Source organism: Athene cunicularia (genome assembly GCF_003259725.1).
Source record: "Athene cunicularia isolate RWA chromosome 3 unlocalized genomic scaffold, athCun1 chr3_part1, whole genome shotgun sequence".
Lineage (NCBI taxonomy): Eukaryota > Metazoa > Chordata > Aves > Strigiformes > Strigidae > Athene > Athene cunicularia.
This window is the reverse complement of record NW_020799097.1, coordinates 50,622,882-50,638,595: the sequence shown is the minus strand read 5'-3', so window position 1 is coordinate 50,638,595 and position 15,714 is coordinate 50,622,882. Positions and strand designations below refer to the sequence as shown.

Sequence of the window (15,714 nt, the reverse complement as noted above, 5' to 3'; positions counted from 1 at the left end):
TAGGCTCATCACTCTAATGCTGTAACCGTCCCCAACAATTCACATGTTCATTTTTAGCCAACTTCTCATTCCTAAGGGATTACACTGGTCTTTGTTCATCAGTGTCCCTTCTGTAGAAAGCCACATGCAAACAAATATGTCAATTCACTTGGTTAACTTCTGAACTTTTTTCCTAATGTATGTTGAACGTATTAAATGAAAACTCCTCTCTTTTCCTCCTATATGGCTGTACAGGCTGGGATCCTGTGAAAGACTTGTTCTTAAAAGCATGCTGGGCTGTCTTTGCAAGCCCTATCTCCTCCTACTTTTCCAGGATGCCAGAAGGAGAAGATGGTTGAGGAGACCTATCGTTACCCTGTGCTTAGCCACTATTACAGCAAGCATCATACCCCATTGGTAACTTCTAAAACATATGCTCTTCTAAACATTGTTTCACAAGTTGGATTCATTTTAATTTACCAGTATGTCATCTGTGTAAAACACTTAGTGCTGACTTAATGTGGTAGCATAGTATAGCACGATTTTAAATGTTTTACATCTTAATGCAAATAGCCAGAATTATTTCAGACTCATGCCATCTCTAAGGATAATTGTGGTGTAGTGTAGCAGATGCTGTGACAGTGCATCTGAGAGTACTGCCCTGTAATGGTTTGTGTATGGTAGATAAATGCCATGCTGTTAGTACACAGTGGATAGTCTCAATTACTACAACTGGTTGAAGCACCGATTTAAAAATCTTGATTCTTTTCCCAGTGCTACATGTGCGTATGTCCAACAGCATAATTTTGATTAAGTTCAAGGCTTAGTGCATGAGTTGAGCCACGTTTGGAACAGGCTTGGAGGAGTAGGAATGAAGAGGACATCCTATTTTAGGCAGTAGGGAAAACCTGTGGTCCAGACATGTGATTGCAATGGTAAATACTGGAATTTTTTAGTTTCACTGCATCCTGTGTGAACCAGTGTGCTGTAGGATGTCGGAAAAATGGCACAGCCTTGTAAAATAAATCTTCTTGCAGAAACAGGGACCGAGACAACACTGTTGTACAATGGACCTATTAATTTTTCTTCTTCTTTGGGGTCTTTGCCAAATCAGCAATCTTTCTCTTAAGTCTGTGTAAAAACTCTGGCCATTGTTGTGAAGGGGTTATTTTTAATTTTGCTTTCTTCCTGGGCACAGAGAAAGAGAGTCATTTGGTTCTTCTATCTTGTCCCTATTGGTGGGCATTGTGGCTCGTTTTTGTAACACCAGATTGTAGATATAGTGGGAAATGTGCCTGATTTTTACAAAACAGTATTGTATAAATTTTAAGTGTATTTGCTCTTCTGCTTACGGCTTGGTTACTGGAATTTTCTGCTGTGGAGACTAAGGAAAGTATTGTGATCTTGTAAAGAAAAAGCAAATTGAAAACAGAGGAATACATACATAAAATATGAATAGAGGAATAATGACAGCGCAAAGGTTCTAGCATTTTATAAGAAAGTAAATTAATTATGTCAACTTCTGATTTAAGAAAAAGCTCTTTGTAAAGGTTATCAGCTTGTCTGAAAGTTGTTTAGTTCTCACCTTGAAAGGAGCCCTTCATTCTAATCGTATGCAGTATATTGCATTGAGCTTGAATTTTCGGGTGAGGTTAGTTAATCCAATTCACTCCAGTAGTTTCAATCTACAAATGAAAAATGTCATTAAAAGTTTCTTAAGGTCAGTTATGAATGTGACGTATCTAGCTACTATTCCAAATACTCAGCAGGTATTATTGTGGACCCTTAGCTTTATTTCTGGTTAACTCGTCAGAATTAAGGTTAGATTGTGCTCAGCACTGTAGATATATCCCAAGAAGGAGCATAGCAGCTCCTCCAAATAGGTTGGATTCTACCTTCTTTTACTATGAATCCTCAGAACATCCAGTTCTTTTTGCAGCACTAATACTTACATCTTTTTTGTTTTGTAGGCTAGGCAACGATGACAACCAGTTTGAGATCAGCATGGCCAACAGTGGATGTGAGGTGCATCGCTTTGATCCCAGCATCAAGTCAGCACACATCCAGGAGGGTCGGCACCTCTGGTATCATCGCCTGTCCATTGACTGGAGGGATCCCAATCCAGCCATTGCTGCTCATAAACTTCACAGCAACACGAAGAAGCTGGGCACAATATTGAATGAATTTGGACATCAGAAGGTAAGGACATTGGAGTCAGGTTTCTGACTGCAGGATTAGGTGTTGGGAAAGCTGCGGAAGTTCCTCCTTGCTATCTCAGGAGTTCAGACATTTTTCAAGGTTATCTCTTGACAATGGGTCTTTCTTCAGCAATACTTGTAATGTATTTCTTGTAGGGGTGCCTTTTCTTTCTTGCTTTTTCTGGGTGCTGATAAGTCATCTTGATTTTTAAATCACTGGCCATATACTGAATACTTTCTTCCTCCTCCCCTCTTTCTCCTTTCAGCTAGCTGGTGACATTGGGTGCTAGTACTTTCAGTCCTGTGGAAGTTCTGGTCTTTGTCTGAATATGAATGCTGAACTACTCATACAGCCAAGTTTATAAAGAAAAAAAAATATTTGCAAGAATAATTGGAAGAGAAGAGGTAATGGATGGGTTGTTTACATTTTCAAGGTCACTGGTCCTAATTACAGTCATCAACAAAAACATCCTGTTTTGAAATTGGCAGCAATCTGTGTGCTTTTTTAAACATTTCCCAGTTTGTTTTTAAGGAACTATAAAGACATAAAAAATCTTCAGGTCTCAACTGCTGACAGAATACATTTGAGAAAGTTCCTTAGGTAACTTTTAAGAGAGTTTTTCCTTCAGAGGATATAGAAGCATGAATTCAAATGCTAATATACTTCATTGCCTGCAACTAGTTCTGCTTGTCTTTGTTTTTTAAGAAATAGGCAGCTTGAGCTAAGGAGGAGCTTTTCTGTAAAATTTACAAAGCAAGCAGTGCAGTGTTTGTTTGGTTTGTTCTTATAAAATGCAAGATGTCCTTTTCAGTTCACTTGCTTTTCTTCAGTATTTTCTTCTGGTTCAGCCCTACTGATTGGACCATTCTGAAGATAAGAAGCTTTTTCCTACTTCTTAGTCATAGTGTAACTATACAAGGCTGTGCATTAGTGAAACATCTGGGGAGAGGGAGAGATGGCTTTCCTTTGACATGTGCCTTACATTGATTTTAGAAGAATTAGTCACAGAGCAAATGATTAATGACCTGATCTGGAAGAGCATATGAATCTTGTGATACACCAGACCTGCTGAGAACAGTTAGGTCTCAGGTTATCGTGCTAATACAGAGTGATTGTAAGAACTGTGAATGAGAAATGTATAGCTATGAATTCTGAGTGTATAACTTTCTGAGTGAAAAGTTATCTGACATGAAAGCAGCTTCTGGAGGGCAGCCAAGGAACATAATGCACATGTAGCACATGCAGTCGGGCTTTCCTTTAGCTGTGTACACATGGCATAGGATTTGGTTAAGTGTGCTGGTGCATTATGAATGGTGTATACAGCTTCTTGCTCTATTAGTTTTTGGGTAGCTTCCCTGTGCAAAACTATGGCATTATCAGTGAGGATAAAGCTGTTACACACTCTGCAATCTTTTGTTACTTCCTATTTTTGAAATACCTGAATGGGCTGACTCTCCTCACATTGTTCTGTTTAGTTTTTCTTTGATTTGGAAGGCAGCCTGAGAAGTATGTTGCATAAAGACACCAATAAGCTCCAATTTATGAAGGGAACTTCAAAGTAAATACTGTGACATTCAGGTTTTCATTCTTCTGGTGAATGAGTGGAATATTTCCTTGACTGAATAAATAAGTTAATTCAAAACAGTTTCACAGAATATTTTCTAAAGCACTTTTTTTCAGTTAGAAAGTTAAAACACACTCTTTGTCCCAATCTTTTTAATTTTAAAAATCCTTCTGCCTACCCTTAAAGTCATTCTGTTCCCACTTCAAGGCAGGAATTCCAGGCATCTGCATTTGAAGTTAATGCCTCGTTTTCTCCTTGCTTTTATTCTTTTAAGATGTGGGACTTGATCCAAGACCCTCCAAGTGATTGAGACCATTTCCACTGACGTAAGAGACTTTGGATTGGGCTGATGAAGAGGGTAGACAAGGCGTCCTGGAGTTCTTGCTGTTGTAGCCTTGAAAAGAAAACATGCAATTTGGGAGTTTTGTGTGCAAGGGAGTCAAAGAACTTGGATGGGCTCATTTACACTCTGGCTTGGATGAGAGCACACCTACTATTCTGCAGTCAGTACTGGGACCTCATCCACAGAAGGGGAAACCCATCCTGATGTTATGGCAAGAAATGCAAAAACGTTTTTGGTGTTACAGTGGATTTGAGAAAAGATTAAAAGGAACTTGATCTTTCTAGTTGGCTATGTGGCATAACAGTCCTCAGTTCTCTGGGGAGTATAAATAGCTTGGAGTTAAGGGATTTACCGACTACTGCATTAGGATGAGACTGAAAGGAAACATATAGTCTGAGTATTTAAGGGAACTGTTAGAGTGTGAAATCTTTTAAGCCCTGGAATAATCTCCAAAGGATGTCATGAGAGTCATATTTTCAGGTACACAAATCTAAACTGAAAATTTACTGGTCTATCTTCTGAGAAGAGCAGTATTTTATCAGTCGCAGGAAAGGATAAAGATGTAAAAATTGTTCTTGCTCATCTTCCCCCTCCCCCCAATGTTTTTTGCTGAATGTGCAAGCTCTAGCGCATGGCTGATGAACAGTGGAAAAAAGTGAGAAAGCCACTGAATGCACAAGATCTTATTGCAGTGGAGTTCAGCTTTGTGAAAGCTCTCACTTCATATTCTCTAACTACCTACCGGGGTGAGGATGCGACAGTGCTGGTGTTCCCCATGGATTAGTGATAGCTGGGTGGGGAACTTCCTTCATACAGAGTTGCTGGATAATTCAAGTCAGAAGGGATATTGAGAGGCCTATAGTTCAATCTCCTGCTCAGTGCAAAGCCAGCTGTGAAGCCAGACCAGGTTGTTCAAGGCTTTATCCACTAGGGTCTTGAAAACCACTGAGTTTTCTCCAAAATGGAGACTGCATTTCTCTGGGCCAGCTGTTATCCTGTTTGTGAAAAGTCTCCTTATATCCAGTCTGAAACCCCACGATTTCATTTTATGCCAGTTGTCTCTTGTCCTACTGCTGTTCACTGCTGAAAACCTTGTCTCCACTGTCTTGAAGACCTCTTCATAGGCTCTAAAGACTGATAGTAGTCCCCCCCACAAAGCCATCTCCTGCCTAGTTTGAACAAGCCCCGTTTCCCTAGCCTCTCCTTGCAGGGCAGGTGTTCCAGTCCCCAACGATCTTGGTGGCTCCCAGCTGAACTCACCTCAGTTTATCATTGTCTATCTTGTGTTGTGGGGACTAAAACTGGGTGTAGTATCTAGATGCACTCTCACAAGTGGTGAGATAATCACATCCCTTGGTCTACAGGCCATGCTCCTGCTAATGCATCCTGGGATGCTGTTGGCTTTCTTTGCACCATGACCCCCGGGGCCTTTCTGCAGAAATGCTTCCCAGCCAGACAGGAATTCCCCAGCTTTTATCATTGCAGGGGGTCCATCCTTCTCAGGTGCAGGTCTTGGCATTTATCCTTGTTGAATTTCATGAGGTTCCCGTTGGCCCATCCCTCCAGCCTGCCTGGGTCCCTCTGGATGGCGACTTTGCCCATGTGTGTGAGTATTGACTGGTCCCACCAGTTTGGTGTCATCTAACACCTCCTCTAGGTAACTTACAAAGATATTAAATAGGACAAATCCCAATATAGACCCTGCGGCACTCTACTTGTAACTGACCTTCAGGGAGAATACAACCTGTTAATTACTGCCCTCTGAGCCCAACCATCCAACTGGTTTCTTAATTATGAGGTTGTCTGTTCATCCATACTGTAACATCCTGACTTGAATACAAGACTACTGCGGGAGGTCGTGTCAAATATATATCCCAGGGTTCTTCTAGACTAGTCACAGCTGATTTCATGGTCTTGCAAGGGGATCAGTCTGAATTTGTTACAAGGGGGCCAATTCAGCTGCCTGAATTCACCTAGATTTGTGTTGTGTATGATATCAGTGTCCTCTTCAGAAGATTGCTATGTTCCATGTAGCCCAGATTTTAGTATGCAATAAAACTATAAGGGGAAGACCATGTTGAAATGCAAGCTCCCTCCTACCACTACAACATTATCCCCTTGACAAAAAGTCCTAACCCTTAACCAGAAATTCAAGCTACCACATGTATCATGTATGCTATAAAGCAAAATTTATAACACTTGAGAGAAAAGCCTTGTGCAGCAGAAGCAAGCAAAAGTTCATTCTGTCCTGAATGGGCATGCATGAGTAAACCATGAACGTTCACACATGCAAACTCTTACTTCAGTAGTAGTTTTCCTCTTGCTGGAGTTCCGTAGGACAAATCTCATGTGATGTCATCAGTAAGCGCTATGAATTTGCATTCCTTGGCAGTATAGCTCAGCAGTAGATGAGATGGTTTGTTGGAAAATGAAATAAGCTGAAAAGGAGAACCGGGGGATGCAAAGTAAGACCTTCCATTTAATCAGGAAGTGCTCTTAGGTGTAATTCTCAGGGGACAGCAGAGTTAGATTCAACTTTTGTCATTCAAGTCATCTTCGATAAATTGTGTAAGAGACCAAACTGTGTCATTGTTTATTATGAAAAGAAATGCAAAGCAATCTAAGTCCTGATTTTGATTTGAAGGCTTTAATTTACACTGGCTCTTCCATGAAGATTTTTTTTTTTTTTCTGTGACAACTCGACTAACAGCTGTCTGCTTCATTTTATTGCACAGGCCTTAGATTTAGAGTTTCAGTAGGAAAAACCTCCTCCCTTTCATCTGTTATTTAATACTTGACATGACTTCAAAACACTACACCCTGAAGCCATTTTGATTAATAACCTCATGTCCTCCTAGGCAAGTAATTTATCACTTGCTCCTCTCCTAAATCAGACACTATAGAGTCTTATTTTGTGCTGCACTTTCAGTTTTGTGAAATTAGTGTGAAAGAGCAAAGATTAAAGAAAATCAATTTACCATTTTGGTTTAAAATTGGCTCTGTTGTGAGTACACAAATAAATATAAAATAAAAGCCCTGGAAAAACTGTATAGCAGCTTAGTTGTGCATGGAGATTTGATTAGCAAACCAAAAAATAAACTTTCCAGGTTGGGAAAAGCCCATGTTCAAGTTTTGAAGCAACCCAATCCATGCAATTACTCTTTACTACCCATGCCTCAGGACTGCAGGGGACAGAATAGTCTTTTAATTTTTGACCCTGCCTAGACAAAATAATTTATCTTTGATTATCTCTTGCAAGGGTAGATTTAGGTATTGTACAGGGAGCTTGTGGGTTAGTTAGTGTGAGTTACATTCACTAAGGGGCTGCTGTGCCCACGTTTAACAAGTGGATGCAACCCGTGTTTATAAACTCAGCTCAACTGCCATCTTAACTGACAGAAGGTCCTCAGTACTGGTTGATGAGTGCCTGCAGACTGATCTATGTACTGATGTGGAAGCCTGAGCTTGGGATAAGAAGCCAGGAGCTCAGAAGCCTGGGAGCTCTTGCAGAGCAGTGAGTCCTTGTTGCTGGTGCAGGTGGGGAGCTGCCCCCTTCACCTTGCTGGAGCAAAAGGGACGGGTTTAGATCTGCACTCTACTATGTTTGTCGTAGCATCAGAAACACCAAATGAGACCAGATCTTTTGAATCACTGCATCATACAAATCCTTAAGTAAATGTTTGGTGTTCTGTCTTGAAAAGGCTTAAATTTTCTTTGCTTTATTATGCTTATTTGGAGCTTTTCCAAAATCTCAATTCTAGAAGGAAAAAACCCACCCTTCATCTGATTTTAGCCTCATTATTTCCACATCCAAGCTTTTTCTTGTGCAATCAATGCTCTTTAGGCTTAAGTGGCCCCTTTTCTGCAGCTGTTATTTACCATCCAGATATATTTGTGAAGAACAGCCTTTGCTTTGGTAGGGTTATCATACTGGCTTCTCTAAGTCTCCTCTGACATGAGAGATCCTGTATTTCCCATAACATCTTACTAGGGTTTCACTACCCTTCATGCAGCTGTAGCACCAGTGATCAGTTCTATTCAGAAATCCCACTGAGGTCTCAGCTAAGGCTTGAGCTGTGACCACCTCATTCCCCTTCCTCCCCTGGAAATGTCTGCGCTGCTACAGCTTGTCATCTTGTTTGCTTTTATGTGGACACATCAGACTGTCTCTTTGTTACATTAGTTTGTGCATGGCACAGTAGAAAGAGTTTTGTCCCAGAGCACTGAATTTTTTAAAGTGTAAGTAAATCAAATAGGCTGGACCTGGCCTATTTGTAGTAGGGGTAACTCTGCACAGCAAAGTCCTATGTTAGCACTTGGACCCTTTGGCACCAAGGCAGGTGTAATACCATAGCTGTAAGAACTTAAAGTTTAAATAAATGGCCTGCCAGGATCATGCTCCAAGAGGATCATGGAACTCATCTCCATTAACTGAGGTAGCTCTTGAGGTCCTCATAAACTCAAGGGACACCATTAAGGTGCAGTTCATCTCATTCCAGGGAAGATATTTAAAACAGGCTGGATGATGTGACCTGCACATCTCAGATTGCTCCTCAGAAATTCCGATTCTCTGTGGTCTATAAAGGGAGCTTTATAGCTGGTTGGGTTTAGATGTCTAAGGCTGGGTGACGTGTGTCCCATCTCGAGTGACTTGCCCACAAACTCGGCTCTGTGCTCAGCATCACTCTGTCCAAGATGCTGTCTGTGCTCAGCATCTGTCTGACAAGTCCTGAGATCAGGACTTCAAAGTTCTGCAAATCTGTCTCACACGCCTGATTTCCGTGCTAGTTGTGCTGAAAGGGAGAGTGCTGGAGATAATAACATTGGACAAGCCTGCCAGAAAATGTAATTTATTATTTTTTTAAGTCATCCCATTAGAGCAAAAGCTCAGAGTGCTGGAGAGATGTTACTCTACAATAAGCATCTGCCTCTAGCTCTGTAATTTGATTTATGAGTTCTTGCAAGACATTGCCTGTAACACATGCATTCAGTCCCTTTGAGATTATGTTTGTACATGCTGGGCCAAATTCAGTCTCTGTGTAATGTGACCGATTTCCTTGGACTTACAACAGAGATGCAGTTTGAGCACTAACTGTTGTTGTGTGTGTAAAACCTTTTGTTTGGGGGTGTGTTAGTGAGTTGGCGAATTTTACTTTCTTTGCTAAAAAGGGGCAAACTGGTACAGATGTTTCCAGCTGTAATTGGAAATGCTGCCATCTGTAACCTTGACATGGTTGTCCCTGAGTTATCTACAAGCTTCCACCACACAGTATTTCTTTATGTATGTATTTTTTAATTTTAGCAGTAATGAAATCAAGGTGGTAATTGTTCTGCATTCGCTTAGTTAGCTGAGTCTGCTGCTGCATAAAGTATTTTAATTGTAATTAGATTGAAGAGTTTTGCTGCAAGGAGAAATGGGCTTGACAACCTCATGTTTCAGGAAGCGAAGATCTTTAGACAGTGATTTAATGCTCACTACCTCTCCCACTTTCTGTGTTGTATGCAAGGAATGCCTCACACACATTCCTTTACAGGGTTTTCTCTTGGTCCCTTACATCTTATTTTGCCTCATTTAAATTCTCTCCACCAGGAGCAGTTCTTGGGATGCTGTTAAGAACAGTGGTTTCTAGGGAGCAACCTGAAGGTGCTGTTTAGTATGCAATTGTCAGGCATGGAGCGAAGATTTCTTTAATGATACCATTGGCTGAATGTGGTGGGATCTATAGCCTTTTCTTCCCCTAGGAAAAGGGCTAGTGCAATGCCTGAATTGTAATTAAAAATGAAACGGAATTTATACAGGTCATCTTTAAAGAAAAAAAGCACTTTCACAGCATATTATCCTCTGCTAAAAATTAGAAAGGAAGGAGGAATTTTTTTAGGGTTTTATTTTCTTTTTTTGTTGCCTTTGTTGTGGTTGTTCAGACCCTTCAGAAAAAAATCAGGTATTAAAAATCTGCTTTCCCCCAGCTTTACTAGGGGGCTGCACAAGCTGTGTTCAATTCCCAGCACAGTTCAGTGCACTAATATGCCATTCCACCTTATTTTCGACAGCAGCAGCAGTGTACCACTATTTCAGTGTCAAGCAGTTGCATTCAGAAGAGCACAGCACTTGCTGCAGGCACCATGGAGTCATCATTGGTATGCTGCTGCTGTAAGAAACCAGTCACTCCTGGATCCCTCCTCTCACCGATAGCGGGAGTTCAGCAGGAGCCTGGGGAACCTGCCCAGCTTCACACGGTGGTACCACACGCAGGGCACCTGATGACCTCAGACCTGTATTCATCCTTTCTGGCTCCTGCTTAAGCCATTAACACTGGCTTAAGCATAGTGATGTGAATCTGTACGGTTTTAATTCAGCCAAGGTGCTGAATATCTTCTCAGGGTGGTGGTCTGTGACGTGACACTGGTTTTATAATTGAGCTACTTCTTTTCCATAAGCATCCTGGTATTTCTCTGCTACCCATCCTTCTCATAATTTCCAAGGAGTAATTGACATTAACAGGTTGTTTAGATAAATGCCCTATCTAGAGCACTTAGGAGCTTTCTGAAAAATAGTAATTTTTTTCCCCCTTGTTTGTCCCTAGTAGCTCATCCCTCCTCCTGTCACTGTTTACAAGTTCTTGTCATTGGAATTGGCCATCTCTTGTTTGAATACTTTCACCTTAGTGTCTGGATCCTTTCTGGTCTCTTTTTTAATCTGATAGCAGTTTAAGGTAACCCTCCGGTCTCAAAAATCTGAAATTCAGAGGTCAAAGCCACGGCAATTCTCCTTTCCCCTCCTCACTGCCAGTCCCAGATAAAGTCTGCTAGTCATGCGGCTCAGGGTGTTAACTCATGTTTCCAGGAACATGCAGCTTTCTTCCTGCCATGCTTGCAGGCAAACAGTGGCGGACAGACAAACAGTGAAGCGGAGAGGCAGTTTGGCACCTTGGAGCAGAAATGGAGTGAAGCAAATAGATACCCATGAAGGGGTGTAGTCTTAAAGCGTTTTATTGCGCTGGCTAGTGCAGATGGGAACCAGGTCCTCCACCAGATGTAACTGGAGCTACTTGGTTATACTGGACATCCTACAAGAGATGTTCTGTAAGGTGTGGTGAACATTTTTGAAGATGGGACTCTGAGCCCTTTCTTCAATTACTTAAATTTTTAAGGCTCCCATGGGCACTGTATTAATAAACAGTAGCAGATCTGGCAGCCAAAATGCTGTTTGCTATATACAACCATTTTACAGTAGCCTAGGCCCTCTGTCCTTTGCACTCACAGGTCTTGCTCCTCAGGCCTTCAGGGTCCATTTTACAGTTTAACTGTTTACCTTCTAATGCAAACCTCCTGCGCTGACTGCCCCCTCATCCCCTCGCAATGTGTTTGTCATATTGCTGCTGGCTTTCACCACTAGCAAGGCCAGGATAATGTGGCTTTATATGAGTGCAGAGCTGGGTCCCACTGTCCTTGTTTGGTGCTGGGGCAATACAAACAGGCTGCAAATGTTTGTTCCCCTTTAATGACCAGACTTGAGGGCCCAGTGTACAGCATTTATTCTTTTGAGTAAACATCCGTTCCCACAGGCATCCAGCAGTGTCTGGCAGAGAAGATCAAAAGAACAGAAATGAAAGGATTTTCCCCCCTTTTTGGGGGGAGTGGGCAGCAGGACATCTCCTGTGAGATTAGATGGCTGAATGTGCTCTTTGCAAAGCAACTCTTGTGCTCAGTCAGAGCTGTGCACAGAGTGGCTGCGCTTCCAGCCTGGGCTGTTAGCTGCTGGTGGAATAAATGCAGTAGTTAAAATGTCTGTTTGCAGCACAGGCTTTGATGAGTAGAGCTCTTGCTGATGACCAGGCTGATAAATAATTTAAGATCAGGGGTTCTGAAGCTCCCTCGTGGGATTTTTCCCACTTGGACAGTCTAGCCCTCAGATTGAGGTACCTCTTGTTGTTTTCATTTTTTTCTGTACAACAGAAGAGCTGTGCAAACTGAAAAAGATAACATGGTGCAAATGGGAGCAGGGGCACAGTGTTTTTGAGCAGGGATGCGTGCCTGTGACTGTTCAGGAACCTTGGTCTTGCTGGGTAGCAAGCTAGACAAGATGTTAAGCACAATACCTCTAGCTTTAAGGTCATTATAATGTAATGCTAGCTGAACCCATCAAACCTGTCTGAAAATCAGTTCAGGCTGGGGACATGTATTACTTTATGACCAGAAGGTGATGAATGAGTGAGCTGCTGTCTCTGGCTGGTCCAGTGCCCAGCGTGAGTTAAGATGGGAAGATGCCAAAAACTAATCCCATGGCCAAGAAAGATGTCTGTGATGACAGGAAGGCCACAGGTGAAACCCTGCAGCCTCCTGACCTAATGCAGCCAAGGAGAAAGGATTTCAGGTCATGCTGATCATCTAAGCCAGGTGGCAGTTGTTTGTCCAGAAACTATTTTGTCCTCTGATAAGGTGGTATTGAAAAAAAAAAACAACTCCTGTCAGCTAAAAGACCTCTTCTCTGCCTGTCCATTGGAGTAAGTGGCATTGCTTAACTGGGCTGGACTGGAGAAGGGAGTGTGTGTCTTTCTGTAATAAGTCTTAGGAGAAAAATTGCTTCCAGATGGAGAGAGTATGTGGGAAACATCTCGGCATCACAGACCAAAGGAAGAAGTGGGGAATAAAAGCGCCTGGTCACCCCCACACCTGGGCTCTGTAGCTGCGGGAGGGAGTAATTTGGGGTGCCCGTGTGGGTCCTTGCTGGGAGCAGTGCCCCAAGGGACAGCAAGGGTGAAGTGCTCTTAGGGCTCCTGAGCACTCAGCTGAGATTGATGCCTCCTGCATGCACTGGGTGGGCTTTCCAGGTGGGTACGTTTGTCTGTCTGGGGTCATTGCTGCTTCTGGCAGGCTGTTGCTATACTGAGGGTTGGCCATCAGAGAAAGTTAAATAAGTTTTCTTAATGTTATTTTGAAACATTTTCTGCAGCTTAAATGGTAAACATAAAATGACTTAGTATTGTGCCCCTGCTGTGTAATGCTTTCATGGAAGCACATCACTGAAACCAGGAGGAAAAAAGATTTCTCTGTCACTTGCAAGGCTGTGGAGGATCAGCGTTGAGAGCAGAGGAACGAAGTTCATCTGCACTCACTGCTGGCTTTCAGTTTCGGTGATTTGTATATTGTATGAGTGACTTCAGCTGGACAGTTGCCCTTTACTGTAAAAAAAAAAAAAAGACCAAAGACCATGTAATCACCCAACTGCACAAAGCAGCTTTGTGGCTTTGATGTCTTCAGCAGATAATTGAAGTTGTGCCCAATCTGTCACTTTGGGGGTGAATAATCTCAAATAACACATTTGTCCCAGAGTTGTTTTGAAGTTGGCTGTAGAGACCATCACAGAGGGGGGTGTAAGTGTGAGCAGAAAGGGAGGTAATTTGCAGAAGTGTTGCTGTTTGGAGCTCTACACCACTGACCTGTAATGATGGACTTTTCTCCTGGTTTCAGTATCTAGTTGCTCAGACCATGCCCACGGCAGTCCCAGTCTCCCTGCTGGACGGCTCAGAGAGCCGGGATGGTTCCACGTCCGTCCCACCCATCACAGGGAACGTGGGCAGAAGCAGTCTCACGCTGCTGGGAGCGTGATTTGCTATTAGGCTATGTGGTATCCGGTCTGCCATCAATTACAGCCTCGGCTTGGAATAAAAGGGAATGAAAGGGATTTAACGGCCGAGTCATCGCCTGCTGGTGAGGAGGAGCTGTGGATGCGTTTTGAAAGGAAAGTGAGGAAAGTATCATGCTGAAAGGTTGCAGATGGGAAAAGAGTGAATCTATGTTTAAAAAAGCCACACTCAAGAACCTGGTTTTTACCTGCAAAATCATGTGCTATCAAAATATGAATTAAACAGCTTTTTCTAGAGTTTTGTCTGCTGAAAATAGAGAATTAGGTAGAGAGGGGAAAACCTGATGCATAAGCAAGCAGAGTTCATCTTGCTGTATGTCAGAATGGTAACTCGGGATCAGCGAGCTGGAGCAGAGGATTATTTCTCACAGCCTCAAATCCTGAGTGCAGGACTGTGGTTCAGGAGGACAGGGTGGTTCTGAGCTCTGCCCCTCTGCTTGAAAGCCATAACCAGCTCTCCTCTCCCTGCTCCCAGTTTACGCCACGGAGCTGCTCCGACAGAAAGGGAGGGATCCACCTTCCCTGACCTGTACCACGTCTGCTGTTTTTGCCTTTCCTGGCTGCTGCTTTCTACATGCTGAGTTCGTGCTGGAAGTAATACAGCTAAATTGCTTCCTCCAGCTACTCACTCTCAATTGACTTTTCTCCGCAGGGAGCTTTAAATGGTGCCCATGGGGCAGCGCAGAGCCTGAAATCCCTGTTAACCCTGGTATTTCAAAAACGATCAAGGCAAACAGAGCCGCTGATCTCTGCTTTAGGAAACGATGCCCGGTTGTAACAAGTCATTACCCTAAAAAGAAGAAATGAGCCTTCATAAAGTATGTGTTAACCTTCACTAACTAAAACACATTCTTTTTCACCTGCTTTATATGCTTGGTTGTGCATGAGGAAAGGCTTGCTTTTTTCCCCAAGTGTAACTGGTACAATGCTGCAGTGCTTTTTCAAGGGAACTAAACTGAGAAAACATTGAAAAATTCACGTTTTCTACTTTTTTTTGTGATAACCTAGTTAGTTTGTGGAAGATAAGAGGATTTGTGGAAGATAGAAGGAGCCTTGCCTTAGTCTACGAGTGCTTGAAACTGGCAGGCAATCGGCAATCGTCTGCCATCCTTTACCTTCAGGCACTTTAGATCTTGGCCCACCAGGACTTACTCCCAGCAGCAGACTCCAACTGTCCTCTCAGGTGAATTAGAGCTATGAATTTATAGATTTGTCCACTAATCCTTTCACTGGCACTTTGAATCAGGCATCTGGAAGGTAGTGCATTTCTTATCAGTGGTGCGCTGCTTATCACTGATGGTAAATATATCTCCCCAGCGGTCTAATCATCATAAAACTTGTGTTTGGTGTTAGCAGGACGTTTGTTATTCGCTTAGATATTCTGACAGCAAAGCTGTTCTACCATTTATTTTACCCTATCCATGGCATAAAATGGAGACTCTGGGCTGAGATGGATGCCTTGCCTGGAAGGCAGTCACAAAAATTGGTGAGTAGAGACAGGCACCTTCCTCCTTCCAGGTCTCTGAGCAGTGCAGCACACTAAAGGCAACAAAGAGCTTCTGGTTTGTGTATGCAGCACATCCCCACAAGCCTTTTGTTTATTTCCTGGTCATTTCAGTATGTGCTTAAGCAGTTATTGTGGTAACTCATTATCCTACTGAAACATTGGTTAGCAGCCACTTTTCGGATCAATTTTGCAGATACAGCACAGAGTGTGCAGAGTGCCTGCTGAGCAGCCTCGGCAGCAGTTAAACAAACCTGGATAATGACTGGAAATATTACCATGGGAAAAAGATATCCTAAGGTTGCCATAAAGCAAGATCATGGGAGAACAAAAGCAAACACATAGAAACATTTCTTCCCCCTACACCCCTCCCCCCAATATTTCTGCATAATTTGTCTCCTTTCAAAGTTACAGTAGTCTCCCAAAGATAAAAACCTGTGGTTTCTGAAGTGCAGCCGCTCGGTCCTGTGGCAGTTGCA

At 42.6% G+C, this 15,714-nt stretch overlaps 1 protein-coding gene across 1 annotated transcript in view; it reads left to right on the top strand.

Moving 5' to 3' along the window:
- Nucleotides 1-251: 251 nt before the first annotated feature.
- The window catches only part of METTL24 (methyltransferase like 24), a 28,343-nt gene continuing 12,880 nt past the window's right edge, over nucleotides 252-15,714 (top strand). Inside the window, exons 1-2 of the mRNA XM_026844412.1 lie at nucleotides 252-396; nucleotides 1,950-2,178. Coding sequence (XP_026700213.1) covers nucleotides 269-396; nucleotides 1,950-2,178 — 357 coding nt within the window. The 5' untranslated portion in view covers nucleotides 252-268. The remainder of the gene's footprint in view (nucleotides 397-1,949; nucleotides 2,179-15,714) is intronic.